The sequence below is a fragment of the Mustela lutreola genome, chromosome 6, assembly GCF_030435805.1.
Source record: "Mustela lutreola isolate mMusLut2 chromosome 6, mMusLut2.pri, whole genome shotgun sequence".
In the NCBI taxonomy this organism is placed as follows: domain Eukaryota; kingdom Metazoa; phylum Chordata; class Mammalia; order Carnivora; family Mustelidae; genus Mustela; species Mustela lutreola.
Genome location: NC_081295.1, coordinates 154,805,486 through 154,821,528, shown reverse-complemented (window position 1 = coordinate 154,821,528; position 16,043 = coordinate 154,805,486). Strand labels below are relative to the sequence as shown.

General features: G+C 44.0%; 1 protein-coding gene across 1 annotated transcript; it reads right to left on the bottom strand.

Moving 5' to 3' along the window:
• Positions 1-1,702: 1,702 nt before the first annotated feature.
• Positions 1,703-16,038, bottom strand: ACOT13 (acyl-CoA thioesterase 13). Its single transcript, XM_059179484.1, has 3 exons — positions 15,722-16,038; positions 4,211-4,395; positions 1,703-1,959 (listed from the first exon to the last, which is right to left on the bottom strand). Exons 1-3 carry the CDS (start codon positions 15,800-15,802, stop codon positions 1,767-1,769), a joined length of 459 nt encoding a protein of 152 aa, XP_059035467.1. The 5' UTR covers positions 15,803-16,038; the 3' UTR covers positions 1,703-1,766.
• Positions 16,039-16,043: the final 5 nt, after the last annotated feature.

The following is a 16,043-nucleotide window of genomic DNA, read 5'->3' as shown; positions in this document are numbered from 1 at the left end:
ATCACAGGCTTCACTGAGCCAGCTAGGAGCCCTAGAAAAAAATATTCTTTATTTCAAAGGACTCACGTGTTTTCTCCTCAATTGAAAATTAGAATCTGTTTGAAGCAGTGTCTCTGAATGTTTATTATGGGCAGGTCCTGTTCAAAGCTCTGTTCTTAACAACCGTATGTGGAAAGAGCCACAGATGTTTAGTAACTTGCCCAAGCTCACATCCAGGGTTGGGAAGGATTTAGGACCAGGCTGGCTGGCTCTGCAGAATGCAGGCTTTTAACTGTTCTACTGTATTGTCTTATACATGTTACAAGTCAGGCACTTAAGCAGCCCTTGGTTTTTAAGTTTTTTAGAATAAATTTAGAAAAGATGTAATAGAAAGCTCCTGTATAACCTTTACCCAAGTCTTAGCCACATTTTTTTCCCCACTGTTTTTCTACATATATTTATACATCGCTTCTGAATCATTTGAGAATTTGGTACATCATGCATACATCTTTACTCCTTACCCTCTAGTACTTAGCATATGTCCCAAGTGCAAGGATATTCTTGCATAACCACAATAAAGTTACCAAATTCAGGCAGTTTAATTCTGATAAACCTTTATCTGTTGTCCATTTTCCAGTTCTGTTAATCGTCCTAATACCTCAGGTCGTATCATTCACTATGGGACCCTTGCTGTTGTCAAATCTCTAGCTTCTGTTTGTTTAATGACCTTGACATTTTTGAAGAGTAGGCTAATGTTTAAAAATAGAAAGTGTTCCTCATTTTGCATTTGAATGTTTCTTCAGAGTTAAATTTGGGATTACACAATCTGGCCAGTACCCAATTCAAGTGACCTCACTCCCTTCTCCAGTTAATATCCAGAAATGCACTGTCACTTTGCTCTTGGTTGATGTTAATTTTGATTGGTCAAGGTCGTGTACTGTTTCTGCATTGTATTGTTACTATTTTTCTCCTTGTGACTAGTAGGAATGTAGGCAGCATGGACATGCCCTGCTCTTTTTCAGAGCACCACTGATGATTTTTGATTTTTGCTTAACCAGTCTTTACCGTGATAGCTGCAAAATCGTAATTATCTACCTCTCCCCTCCACACTGAGCAGCATTCTGTCATAAGGAGGAGCTCTCCTGTCTCTGCCACATATTATCTCCCTAAATGATACTTCCTTTGGTTACAATTACAAATTACAAAAAAATTTTTTTCCTTCAATGCTCAGTTTGTTTTCTTGAACACATGCTTACTTTCAAGCACAAGACACCTTAAGGTCAATTTCCCTATCTCATCCTTGCAGTCCTGAAATCAGCCATTTTCTCCAAGCCGCCCAGGTTCCTTTTAGAGGGAAATACTAGAACTTAAGAACTGGGTGCCCACGTTGTGTGCTCACTGCTCCTGGGAAGTCTCTGTCCTTTGAGCAGACAGCAGACAAAGGATAAGCCAGCCTTTAACTGTGGATAGTGTTTCCAAATTCAAGTTGCTTCCTAGATTTCTACTGGGCTTTAGTTTTAAAGTAATCTCATCTCAAAATGGCTTTGCTGTCTTCTTTGCTTTACCTAAGTTTTCAGAAACCCTTTCAGCTAAGAATTTTTTTTGTCCAAGTATCATCTATATAAGATTACAAATAAACCAGAGGTTTAAAATGAAAAATAGAGACCGTCCCGTCCTATGTTCCACTTGGTTCCTATGTCATTTTCCCCAAAGAAAAGAACTATTTCTGGTTGTGCTAGTTTATTTTGAAAGTTACATTTGTTACAAGTCAGCTTTACACTTGGTCTTCATTGTTTGGTGTCTTTGAAGTCAGCCTGCAGGCCTTGGTTTCCCAGGTGTTTAGTGTGTCTGCCTTGTGCCACTAGTTTCCCCGTGGTCTTGTTCATCAGCTCCACAGAGGCAAATGCAAGTGTTTTGCCTTGCTTCAGAACATGCGCTGTTATCACGATGTCTTCTCCTATTTTAGCAGGCGACATGTATCTTGAAGGGAAACAAATTTAAATATAGTTAACAGCAAATAATTTTACTTTTTGAATGTTAAAAAAATTTTAACAGCAATTTTTTATGAGGGGAAATTGTGTGCATCTCTTACACAGCCTTCTTACGTGTTATTTTCCTCTACCAAGTAGTTTAGGAATACTATCGTAAGCTTTCTGTTCTATCAAATGTGGATGGCTGGTCCTGACCAAATTCATCTTCCCCATTCTATAGCCACACAAGTTTTCTTCCATAAATAGGGAAGGCACCCCCCCCTCCCCCCCGCGGCCAAGTTTCCCATCTCATATTTATTTGGGGCTGGTGAAGCCAGCTTTTATTTAGTCTACTTAACTTCCCCAGGTGAAGTATTGCCTGGGCCCTGTACTGTAGGTTCCCCCTTACCTGTGGTCCAGAAGGAAGTAGATGGTCCTCCTGATCTATTTTCACAAGGTCAACAGTAACCTAACACTGCACCCCTGCCTGTCTCTCTCCTCACTTCATCACGTGGGCATTGCATGTCCCGTCCTCACTAGAAGGCTGTGCACAGTGCAAGGGAGTTTGAGAGACCGCACTCATACAGCACCACAGTATATAACACTTGTTCTATTTTATTATCGTTTATCTGTGCCTGGCTTACAAACTTGATCATAGGTATGTGTGTATAGGGAAGAACATATATATGTATATGTTTTGTATATATATTATATAAATATATATAATAGGTTTGGTACTATCTGTGGTTTTGGGCATCCCGGGGGGTCTTGGAATGTAGCCCTGTGGGTAAGAAGGGGACTATTTTATCTGGTCATAACAGTATTTGGGATTCACTCAACTGTACTGGAGTAAATTCTGCACTTTACTGCACTCAAAAACGATTGAATGTAAGAACTATGAGAATTGATAGAGGCCCTTAAACCCTGGTGATGAGCTGCATGTATTTTTTAAGAGACACTTGCCTACCTACCTTAATCGTAAGTTGTCATTTATTTTGGAAATATCAAGAGTAAATCTCTGAGACTGTTTCCCCATTCAAATGAGCCCATTTTTGAAGCTCAGGCACTTCTTGACTGTGACCCGTATCTGACCACACGTGCGTGGAAACTGTGTGTGACTTACTACAAATTCTTCAGGCTCGCGAGAGCAGCAGTAGATCTCAGAAGATCATGCGGTGCCGCGCTCAGCTGGAAGACCTCTGCTCTCAACAGAGGCTCCTGAGGCAAAGTGGAGTCGGCAGCGGGCCTCGCCCCTCACCACCACGGGGACTAAGGTAAGGACTGCAGACCGAGCTCACTCACAATAAGCAGAACCTTTGAGGATCTTAGTTTCAAGAGCATTTCCCTTGCCCTGTGATCTGCTTGTTGCACCTCCATTTATTCCTATGGTAAAGAAGGGCTGAATTTTCTTATGGTCACCTGATGAAAGGCTGAGACTGTATAAAACTCTCATAACTGACGTAATTTCCGTTGCCCTCATGTTGTGTAATACTGGCTTTCCCACCCTGATCCCTGCCCTTCCCCCCAACAAAAGTCATTGTTCCGCTGTGTCCTTGGAAAAAGCAGTTGTCGTGAAAGTGAACCCCTGGGCCTGTGCCCTCTATTGATGGGAGCAGCAGTGGTACTAGTTAATGCTCAAAATGAGTTTTATTACACTTGAAAACAGGTGACCCCTGCAGGTATTTTCAGGGTGGTGAGTGACAGCCTGGCCTCTGGGGGCCTGCTTCCCGATCTCCTAGTTCATGTCTGCAGAGCGTGTTGGCGGTTGCAAGGAGAGAGACAGGATTGCAAAACTGGACATTTGTGTTCGCCTTGTTACAAGGCAATGGCAATGTAGACTTGATGAAAGTTTATCCAGCTTCCCTTTGAATTTTATTCAGGCTTTTTTCTAGGCACTCAGTACAACCCTCATGACGCCTGTACGAGTGGCAGTTGCAAGGCAGTTGTGGACCACATCTGGGCCGTGAGTCTGTGATGCCCCACCCCCACCCTGCCCCTCCGGTGTACAGAATAGGAGCTGAGTGTTTGCTGTTTGGAATGTTTAGGTCATGGCCCCTTTATTCCTGATGCGGCACTTAGCTCCTCTAGTCCTAGATTCTATGGCTGTAGGATCTTTCAGGGCACCTCTATAGCTATACTTCAGGATGACCAGCTCAGGGCATATCCAATTTTATTTATGTTATAAAGGTATTTAGTCTCAGTTGTTTGAAGTGCGTTTTTACATTTAAAAAAGTCACTTGTAGTACCGTCTGGATACGTACGTTATGTTCATATCCACGCTGACTCCCGGCGCTCCCCTTTCAGTGCACAGCAGAGCTATTGTGGATATGTTGTCCACTAAGGTGGCTGTCATACCACCGTGCAGAGTGCCTAATCTGTTGGTGTGGGCGTCTTCTACTTTCATTTCACAAATCACTTTCCCAGGGACAGCAGAGACAAGAGTCACCTAAGTGTAAAAAAAAATTTTTTTCAACATTCTTTGGTATTAAGAAACCCAAACAGCCCATCAAGAATTATCACTGGAGGGGCACCTGGGTGGCTCAGTGGGTTGGAGCCTCTGCCTTCGGCTCAGGTCATGATCTCACGGTCCTGGAATGGAGTCCCGTGTCGGGCTCTCTGCTTAGCGGGAAGCCTGTTTCCTTCTCTCTCTCTGCCTGCCTCTCTGCCTACTTCTCATCTCTCTGTCAAATAAATGAGTGGAATCTTAAAAAAAAAAAAAAAAAAAAGAATTATCACTGGATTAAATGGAGTCACTCCAGGGGCGCCTGGCACGTCTCTTGATCTCTTGGGGTTGTAAGTTCAAGCCCCATGCTGGGTGTAGAAACTGCTTAAAAATAAAATCTTAAATCATCCCAAAAAAGTTAACTAGAGGGACGCCTGGGTGGCTCAGTTGGTTAAGTGGCTGCCTTCGGCTCAGGTCATGATCCCAGCGTCCTGGGATCTAGTCCCACATCGGGCTCCTTGCTCGGCAGGGAGCCTGCTTCTCCCTCTGCCTCTAGCCTGCCACTCTGTCTGCTTGTGCTTGCGCTCTGTATCTCTCTCTCTCTCTGTAACAACAACAAAAAAAAGTTAACTAGAAATTCAAGTAAGTTACAGATATTAGAAATAGCAAGTAAGTTACAAATGATAGACATTAACCCCTATAGAAATTGTTCTTAAAGAAAAAGGAATACTGGGATGCCTGGGTGGCTCAGTCGTTCAGCATCTGCCTTTAGCTCAGGTCATGATCACAGGGTCCTGGGACCGAGCCCACTCTCCTGCTGTGTTCCCTCTCTCACTGTATTTCTCTCTGTCAAATAAATAAAATCTAAAAAAAAAAAAAAAAGACAAGAAAAAGGAATATTTAGGGAAAGAGTAGTTCTGGTTAATCTCCACTCTGCAGAAATTTTGGACCCACAAAGCTGGCGGGTCTATTAACCCATGACAGGTTTAACTTGGATGTTCCCTAGTTGTTGGAGAGTAATTTTTATGATTTTGTAATGAATGGTTTTAACAATTTAAAAAACAGACGAAGAAATTCAGTAATTCAGTGAGTTACTAGAATCAACAAACTTAAACCATAAACCCATTTTTTAATATAAGCTCAACAATAGAATCCGACAGAGGTGAACTGCAGCTTTCAAGGTCCTGCCCGTTTATAGTACTGTAAGGAAAAAGAATTATATGAGTGTCTGGAGCATTAAATGGTTCGAGTCTACCTAACTGCTACCTTAGCATCTTCCTACGCTAGGTGCTGAGCCAGGCCCTAACGTGCGCTACACAATAAGGAAGGGATAATTTCCGTCTCGTAAGTAACTTAAATTCAGAGTGGTTTGTTGTCAGGGTCACCTATGGTGTGGCAGAACTGACAGAACTCTAGGTCTGTCTTCGAGTCTCCCTCAGCAGTAACCGTGAAGTGTCTGGATATGCAGTGTTCTCTAGGCTCCTACCAGGAAGACACCTGAGAATTTCACAAGCCACAACTTCAGCGGTTTTGCTGCGGTTTATCCCCGAGAAGTAAAATGGAACAGAGCCAAACAATATAAATCATCCTGAACAATTTTATGTCCTGTTTTGCTTAATGTACATCAGTGCCAAGTAAATATTAGAACAGGATCAAGTGTATTCATACAATGAATGATCTAACCACAAGATGTCCTCATAAACTAATGGACTTATCAAGCAGGACCAAGGTGTAAGCTCCCCATACTTGGGCACTGAGTACGACAAACGCTGGCCATGTGAAGAATGAAATCCAATCCCTGCTCGTCAGGGCTTCACAACCTGAAGGGAGAGGCGAGCACACGGAGCAGGGACTTCCTAGAGACAGAACAGATCCAAGTCACTAGAAGGGTATCTAATGGAAGTATGTCTTCAGAGAACAGACATTAGGAAGGGCTTCTTGGGGATCGGCAACCAAATCGTGAAGGACTGAGTAAGCCAAGTGAAAATGGGGAAGGCAGCCAGGCAGGGCAGGGGAGAGAACGAAATCGAGCCTCACAGACACCAGAGGCAGTTTGGTGCCATGTAAGCGTGGGGTGTGTTTAGTAGAGGTTAGTTGTTCAAGTCCCGTTGGATTCTCTGACTTCAGCTGGGATGGGTGACAGGAGGAAATACAAACGTTGACTTTCCACTGCAGAATACAGTTTTTGTTTTGTTTTGTTTTAAAGATTTTATTTATTTGACACAGAAAGAGAGATCACAAGCAGGCAGAGAGGCAGGCAGAGAGAGAGAGAGAGAGGGAAGCAGGCTCCCTGCCAAGCAGAGAGCCTGATGCGGGACTCGATCCCAGGACCCTGAGATCATGACCTGAGCCAAAGGCAGAGGCCTTAACCCACTGAGCCACCCAGGCGTCCCCAGAATAGTTTTTAATTCTTTTTCTTTCTCCCAACTTGAAAGGTCAAAGGACACACAAGTATACAAGAGTGGTTTAAAATATACATTGGAAGAGAGAGTGTTTTGACAGTCAGCCTGACATGGCAAGAGAAATGCTTTTATGTGTGGCCATTTCTCATCTCCCTAGATGAAGGGATTCAGCCAGTGGGAGCTAACAAAGGAATGTCCCAGTCATCTGCCCAAAGCTAGTAAGTGATCTTGTTGGGGAAGAAGCCAATGGAGAGCTGACCTCTGTTTGATGAAAAAAAAAAAAAAATTTAAAAAAAAAACTCCGTTTCCATTAAGATAGAGGCTGTAGGGGACACAGTTGTTATTAACTGTGTCATTAACTATGGCCGACTTGGAGTTAGGGATGGCACTCAGCCGCCCCAGGTGTGTGGTCTCCATCCTCACATCTCAGACGTGGACACTTGGATCCTCCTTCAACTCCGACATCTCCGGTTCAACCCCTGTGCAAAATCACCTCCCTTCACACCTCGCCTGGACTGCTGCAGACAACTAGGTCCTGCTCCATTCGGTCTTGTGGGAGGATGTCCGGAAAGCCTTTTGTGATGCAGTGGTTCAGGAATATATTTGCTGTGGCCCCAATGATACAGAGAATTAACTGCCCAGATACTTGCATTCCCGGGATCCCATGGGTCGGGCAGCTGCAGGAGGCTGGCAAGAACCTTTATGGCTCAGCCCAGTCTGACGCATGGGCTCTGTGGTTTATCGCAGAAATTAGATATGTGCACAGACAACCATCCATCCCTTTTCTAGATGGCTTGCAGTGAACTGTGTCTTTCGCGTTCCTCGTGCAGTCAGGGGAGTCTGTGTGACTCGTGCGGCATGCCGCCCTCCTCTCCTCGCCCAAACACCTAAATTCCATCACACGGAACGTACTTGAGGTGAGTCTCCCCCTTCCTCCCCTACCTTTTCAGTAAAGACGGAAGGGATGCCCAGAACCGACAGCAGTGAAGGAGATGGTCCCTAGTAGGAGGTCTGAATGCGCCTGGCACAGAGTCAGTGCTCAAATGTTTGCTCCGTGAGGGACTACGGTCCAACCGGAAGGGCACTGCAGGAGCAGTCCGTGACAAAATGCACGACAAGGGGCGGTACCGGCACCTGACTGACCGGACCGCAGGGGGGAGGAGTCTCTTCTCGGAAGAGCCACCCTGCTGGGCCCCTGGCGGGAGGCACTGACACACGCTTCTGAGCCTCTACTATGGACTTGCCCCCAAGTAGGGAAATCAACAGACGCTCTTGCAGGATCCGCAATAGGCCCCACAGCAAACAGCGTGCACAGTGGAGCCGAGAAAGACAGCAAGCGATGCTGGGGACAGAGGTGGTGGAGGAGCCAAACTAAGATGTCCAAGTCCTCAGGAAGGTAACAAGCCAGCAGAGCTTGTAAGAGAAGGCCAGAAATAAGAGATGTTAGCAAACGACTGCCACGAGAGGCACAACGAAGCCCAAGGAAGAGCGAAGGGGGCTTGAACGAAACAGTGAATGGAATTCAGCCGGCGGAAGTAACATCAGTTCCCTGGAGTGGTGGGGACAGTGACCGATGGGCTAGGAAGGAACATGAACCACCACTAGTTTTTCACAACGGCTGGTAAATGGCAGGTTTTACTGAATCATTCTAAAATATCTATAAATACGGACACTATGAAGACCTCACATTAGTAAGCTTTCTGCCCTACACGTGTGCTCTGCTGCCTTGAGCCTGGAAAAGGGGCTAATGGAGAAGGACCATCCCTATCCCATAGACATTGAGGACCGGGGCAATGTCTGTTCCCATTTCCTGATCTCCTCGCCAGCGCGGGGGGACATACAAACTCCGTAGAATTGTTGCAGGTGATCTAGTTTGGAATCTAGCATTTGAAATATGGAGCCATTTGCAGGAAGGGACGGTGCCTTGCAGGTAAGTAAATATGGTGAGTCAAGGCCCAGCACACAGCTTTGTTGTCCTAGGACAGTGCCATGAATCAAACAGCAACAAAGAAGTTTTAAGTAACCTCTCTTCACTGAGGAACAGCATTCCAGAAATTCCTGCAAGTCCTAGCCCGGTTGAGTAAATGTTATACTGCCTTTATTTTTTTTATAGTGTTCTGTGCTGAATTTTAAAAATATATATATTTAACTTCTATCAAAGCTCTCAGTCACTTTCTGAGATCTTCAGAAAACAGAGGACTTGAATAAAAGGGCTTCTTAGACAAGTGGCAGAACATTTCAGCAGCAGCCATTTCCAAGTGTGCACGGAGTCCTAAACCCTGACTATCTTCCATGGTGGAAGAAATGTAAATTCACCATTTCTTTCAACTGGACCTCCATTCACCACTGCTAAAAGTATTAATGTTCCAGAATATTTACAGTTGCTCTGAACTGATGCCAAATCCCTTTCCCCTATAGTATCAGCAACTTCTGACTTGAGTCCATAATTTCACCAATTATATCTTGACTCCTTAAATCTTAGCATCTAAACCGCCATGTTCCTTCTCTTCATTAGATTTTTAATGACAACAATCATTCATTTTATATGAATTCATTATAATAAACAGTGTAGGGTTGCATTCCCTACCTAGCACTCCTTCACTACTCTGTGTCATTCACTGGCATTCTCCAGTGAATGACATGTATAAATATTCAAATATTTATACATATATAGGGTTTCCCCCTTTTCTTTTTATAAAATTACAAAAACGGGATCACATTCTACATATTACTTTGCAGCTTCCGTTTTTTTCTTCCTAGTAAATCACAACCATGCCTGTAGTTCCAGTCCCAGAACTCTCTCAATGGCTTTGTGCTCTGCCCTACTATTGAATATATTAGATTTATTAAACTCTTGCTTGACATGTGTGTTCTTGCCATATTTTTTACCATTACAAAGTTACTTTTATTTGTAGAAGATCAATCACCAGAATTAGATAGCTGGGGAAAAGGTATGTAAATTTTTAACAAATCTGCCAGATTCCTTTTCAAAAGCAGTAAGAGTGCTTCATTCCCTAATTCCTCATCAATAATGTATATTATTACTCTGAGTTACTCTTTTTACAATGTGATAGGCAAAATAATGTTATCTCACAGTTTAAATGTGTATTAACCAGATTACGAGCCAGGAAGCATGCTTAGTGCCTGACTTTCATGCTTATTGTCTGACACTACATCTCTTGTGTAAACAGCCGGCTGATACACTTTGGCCCACTTACCAAACTTTTTATAGCTCTTCTTACCATATCTGATTTTTAGCTCCTATTCATAGAGAAATCCTTTTCCAGATAATTCTATTTTGACTTTTATTGGGTTTTTCTTTTCCATGAAGAGTTCGTATTAGTAAAGTGCAGAGTGCCTGACACACAGTACATGCTATGAAAATTTCAAGATAAAAATTTCCAATTTTATAAGGTCATCCACATCATTTTGTGACATGCTTCTATGATAATACGTCATTTTTTAAACTGTGACTCCTTTACATGGAGCTACGAGTGATTTCTTTTACCAGTTCCTCTGTAGCTGAACATTTAAGTTATTTCACATGTCTGATATCACGAATAATGTTACAACCAGTATTTTTGTATTTAAGTCTTTGAACAAAGCTTGCTTTATTATTTTCTTGTGCATTTCTTAGACCTAGATGATTTTAATGGCCAATAATGAATTTGGAAATAATCTGTTGTTCTGTCATTGTTGACAAATTTTCTAAATAATAGAAATAATTGTGCTTTTGTGGTCAGTTCAAAGCCTCATGGTTCTTCTAGTAAGTATAAGGTTGGTTTGGTTGTTTGTTTTAAAGATTTTATTTCACAGAGAGAAAGCAAGACGGGGAGGAGTACAAGCAGGGGAAGGGGCAGAGAGAGAGAGAGAAGCAGGCTCCCTGATGAGTAGGGAGCCCGATGCAGGACTCGATCCCAGGACCCCAGGATCAGGACCTGAGCCAAAGGCAGTTGTTTGGCCAACTGAGCCACCCAGGCGCCCAGTATAAGGTTTGTTCTTACCTTCTTACCCATTCCTGTAGTCTCTGAGATTCTAAACCTTAATGAAGGTTTAACTAAAATTAAATCCTAAACCTTAATGCTTCTCTTTAGTCTGTGTTCTTCCTCTTGGGACATCTCATTTCCTTATACATCATCTCGTTTCTGTAAGGATGACTACGCAATTTTACCTCGCTTCACAACTCCACTCCCTTATTTCTGCGTTGGACTCTACATAGCCTTTCCAGACCCTCGCACGGTGCCTCTCACTTGAGCTTCCCAAGATATGTTCCTCCACATGTGTTACTGTGGGACTTAAACATGATAAAGTGAAGCATGTTTACTTATGGCAGAATTAGTCAATGTTTTAATGTATAAAAAGGCTAGATCATCTCCACTTACGTGAAGTACGTAGAGTACTCAAATTCAGAGAGACAGACAGTACATGGTGTTGCCATGGCTGGAGGAAAAGGGAATGGAGTTACTGTTTCATGAAGACGGAGTTCCAGTTTTGCAAGCCGAAGAGTTCTGGAGGCGGATGGTAGTGACAGTCGCACAACAGTATGAATGCAGTTAATACCGAATCGTATACTTTAACATGGTTAAAACGGCAAATTTAATGTTATGTATATTTTGTCGCAATTTTTGTTTTTAAAAAGAGGGGATACGACATCAATGTTTCCTGAACTTTTTTATTCATGGGACTCTCTTTCTCAGGGAACATCTGATGGCACCATGTTCCCTGGATCCCACTTTCCTTCTCTCCTAGGTAATAAACTCCTCGAAGGCAAGGGACTGTGGCTGGTATTTCATGATCTCACAGTACTTGGTTTGTTGACTGATTTAAGGCGATCTAAGAGCAGGACATCTGACTGTTCTAATATATTAGTGTTTTATAAAAGATAGGTTTTGTGGGTGTTTATAAACACTGAGAAACTGGAGATTTTTTGTTTTGTTTTTTTTTTTTGTTTTACAAAGGACAGCCTTAAAATAATAAAGATGTTCTAAGTTAAGATCTTGTGCATTAATTTGACACCCGAAGCAGGACTGAGTGCAAAGTGCCTTCTTCAACAGATCAGTTTTGGAGGAATAGAAAGTCATCATCATTTAGCAGATTTTATATGCTGGTTCTAAACATCTGTCCAAGACCCAAAGCTCCATGGGAATATTATGAACATTTCAAGTGTTATCTTAATTCATTGACTTAAAAAAAAATTTTTTTTTAAATGGGGCACCTGTGTGGCTCAGTCAGCTGAGTGTCTGACTCCTGGTTTTGGTTCAGGTTGTGATCTCAGGGTTGTGGGATCGTGTCCCAGGTTGGGCTCCATGTCTCAGTGTGGAGTCTGCTTAGACTCTCTCCTCTCCCTCTGCCCCTCCCTGCTCCTCAAAAGACAAAAACAAAACAGAACAAAAAGACCTTCAAAAGAATCAGAGGTTAGCACTCAGGACAGAATTGTCTTTTGTATATAATCAAGAAAAAAACAGCACCTCTCTTTTGGCGAGCTGGTTGTCTCTACTGGGGTAGTTAGTAAGGCCACTGTAGGCCTGGATAATGGGGCAGACTTAAAGTGATAGTACTACACAGCTCACTTGCTTCTTACACTCAGTAATAAGAAGAGGGTCACCTAGGTGGCCCAGTCCGTGGAGTGTCTGACTTTTGATCTCAGCCCAGCTCTTGACCTCAAGGTCATGAATTCAGGCCCTACACTAGCCATGGAGCCTACTTAAAAAGAAAAAGGAGAAACATTATTGCTTCTGACTTTTGCAAAGTAGTGATAAGAGCACAGGTGTGTCTGAAAAAGATCATGTATACCCTTATTCCAATTTAGTTTTAACAACATGCTTGCATTAAATGCTTAAAAATAAACATTCTTATCTTGAAAAATCTCTAGTTTCCCATTTAAATAACCAAAGGGACAACTATTTGACATAAAATAATTTCATCAATCAAGGACCGGTGAGGCAACAAACAACACGCTAGTTATTTTAACAGAGAATATAAGTAATTGTTAGAGATTTAGAAAAAAACTCATTTTATCCCATACCAAGACGAAGGGGATAAGAGGAAGTTCCATGATCTGAACAGCCGAAGTTCAGCACAAAGACATGGTTTATACTATGCTATTTATTTAGTTTTAACCCAGGACAGAGAGAATGATTAAAAAGGTTTTTCAATGTCAGCACTGTTGACATGTGCACTGGATGGCTCATTATTGTGGGGAGTCGAGGGCAAGGAGCCTGCGCACGGGAGGACAGTATCTGTGGCCTCACCTAGTAGATGCCCCCCATAGTGCCCTTTCCATCACACTCCAGTCGTCTGCAAACAGATGTCCCACAGGGAACAAAATTACCCCTAGTTGAGAAACACTGGTTTAGGTCATGTTACATTTAAGTTTACAATAGTAGGAAAGGAACCAAATTCACAACTAGCTTTATGCATCACCATAAATATATATTCTAGCCCAAGCAACTGTGCCCACACAAGACACAAACACAGATCCTATTATAGATCAAATTAATACAGAACACCTACAGAGGTACTGACCTGTGCAGTTAGTATGGTAGCCACTAGCCTGATGTCAGTATTGAGCACTTGAAACGGCCAGTATGACTGGGATGTGCTGTTAAGTTTAAAATTCACACTGGAATTCAAGGTTGAAGTCCCCCAAACAAGATACTCTTGTGTGGGTTACATGCTAAAATAATATAATTTCAAATATAATGAGTTGCTTAAAATGTATTAATAAAATTAATTTTACTTCTTTTTGCCTTTTTTATAGTTATATATATGTGTATATATGTACATATACATATATAAATAAAATGATATGTGTGGCTTGCATATGTAGCTTGTGCTACATCTCTACTGGACACTGCTGGGTCTAGAATCACAGGTACCTCTATTCAATCTTACTACAACTTCTGAGAAACTCTGTACATCAGGTTTAACAGGCATATCCTCTTGGAAGACTTGGACCACCAAAGCCAACTCCGGCATAAGTGAAGTTTATGATTGTTAAAGTGAGACTGTTCAAGGTATGAGATTTTTCTCAGACTACTCAAAGGCAAATCCAACTCGCAGCAAGATTATCAGGGGAGGACACACCCAAAATTTGGTTGTTGGAAGTTTAGTAATGAAAATGGCTATTGATGTTTTTAGGGAATTCAGTCTTCCCCTTAGTTCAATACTTCTTTTGTTGCATGTATCTCTCTCAAAAATTACTGTTAAAAAGTAGCATATCCTTGGATTTTACAGTGTTTGCTATTTGAAAACACTGAATACATTTGAGCATGATTTCCTATGTTTTTCACAAAAGCCCTTGGCTATAATGATTGAAATACTGAAAATGTAGCCCAAATGTTGTTTCCAGGAGGAGGACTTTGGTCCAATGGTCTACATTCTTCTTACAAGTGATAGCAGTTGGTCTGTTTAAACTCCACTTTTAAATTATGTATTTGCACAGTTCCCAATACTCTTTCCTAATCAGAAGGAAAACAGGCAAGAGCGCCTGGGTGGCTCTGTCGGTTAAGCATCTGACTCTTGATTTCAGGTCAGGTCATGATCCCGGGGCTGTTAGGTCAAATCCCACCTCCGGCTCTGCACTGGGCATGGAACCTGCTAAATTAAGATTCTCTCTCTCTCCTTCAGTCTCTCCCTGACCCACATGCCTCTCTAAAAGGAAAACAGGCATGCATACTTAAAATATTTAGGAAAAAGCCTAGAAGTTCTTTGGCTGTCAAACGTCTTCCCAATCTGACATAACCAAGGGCTTCTGTTATTCGTGTTTATTTATAAATGATTCCTAGGTAAGACGATTTCTACAAAGACCCTGAAAACTAGGAATCTGGGCTAGTCTGTTCATGTGCCAAGGAGACAAGGGCTATCCCTGCCTGACTCCGAAGCACCCCTCTCTTCCCGGAATCTGGCTTTCCCACCTTGCTGCAATTATTTATTTTCTAATCCTCTAGGCTGCAAGTGCATCTTAAGTGTAGACATTGTCTCTTCCTCTTTTCCTCAGAGCACTACCGGCCTCTGTATGTTGAAAGCCAAGCTTTCAAGTCCTTTCCCGCTCTGAAATCAAGAAAATTGTCTCCACAAGTGAGCATCGCTTCAACATTCCCCGACTGACGACGGTCTGACTTAAGATTTCCCCACTTTATAATGGCGTGACAGCGTTACACATTCAGCAGAAACTTCGAATTTTGAATTTCCATCGTTAACCCAAGCTAGTCACACGCAGCACCACGCTGGCCAGGTGCGGGGCAGCTCCCAGCCGGCCCGGACAGCAGGAGGGCTAGCACCTCTGCTTAAAATGATACTGTAACGAGGGGTGCCTGGGTGCCTCCGAAGCTTAAGCCCGGGACTCCTGGTTTCTACTCAGTCATGCCCCCAGATCTCACGGGAGGTCCGGCCCTGCCTGGGCTCCGGGCCGGGCCTGGAGCCCGCGTGAGGTTCTCTCCCTCTCCCTCTCCCCGGCCTCCGCGCTGGCGTTCTCTAGGAAGGAAGGAAATGATTCTAACCCGAAACAGCCACTCCGTTTCCCCCGTTCCCTGCAGTATTCCACAAACTGAAGAGATACTCAACACCTTGGACAGAACGGGCTTTGCGCCCGATGATTCTGCCCAGCCGCAGGCTACGAAGCGATCGGAGCCCACGGGGCAGGCGAGGCTCAGCGACGGGGCTCGGGTTCTCGCACGCGCGGTCCACGCACCGCGTGTCCACCCGGCAGGGGTGACTCGGAAGGAGCCCCAGCCTGAATCGAGGCCGGTCGGAGCCTCGCAGCACACGTTTCCGTGAAGTACACCGGGCGCCCGAGCTCACACACGGGACGCCCGGACAGCCGCCCTCACCGCTATGGAGCGGCGTCCCCGGGCAGTCCGGCGGCATCGAGCCGGAGATACCCCGCGCCGCGCCTTCCCGAGAAGCCGGCGCTCCCACGGCAGTACCTTTTCCAAAACTCTGTCAAACCCGGGGACACGGGCCATCGCCTTCATCACCTCCAGCACGTTCTGGGTCAAGCGGCTCATCGTGGACCGCTCCGGCTCTGGCCAGGACACAGCGCAAGAAGGAAGCTTGGGTGGAGTCGGGGGGACCCCGAAGTCCGCGAACGGGTAAGGACAGGCAAGGCGAACAGCCGCGACCTCTCCGCCCGCGGGGCGCTCGGCGTCTGCCCCCTCTTGTACGCGCCGCCGGCGGCCCAGCGGCTCGCGCTCGCTCTCACGTCCCGCCCCCACCTGCGTTGTGACCGCGCACGCGCCGTGGCCCCCG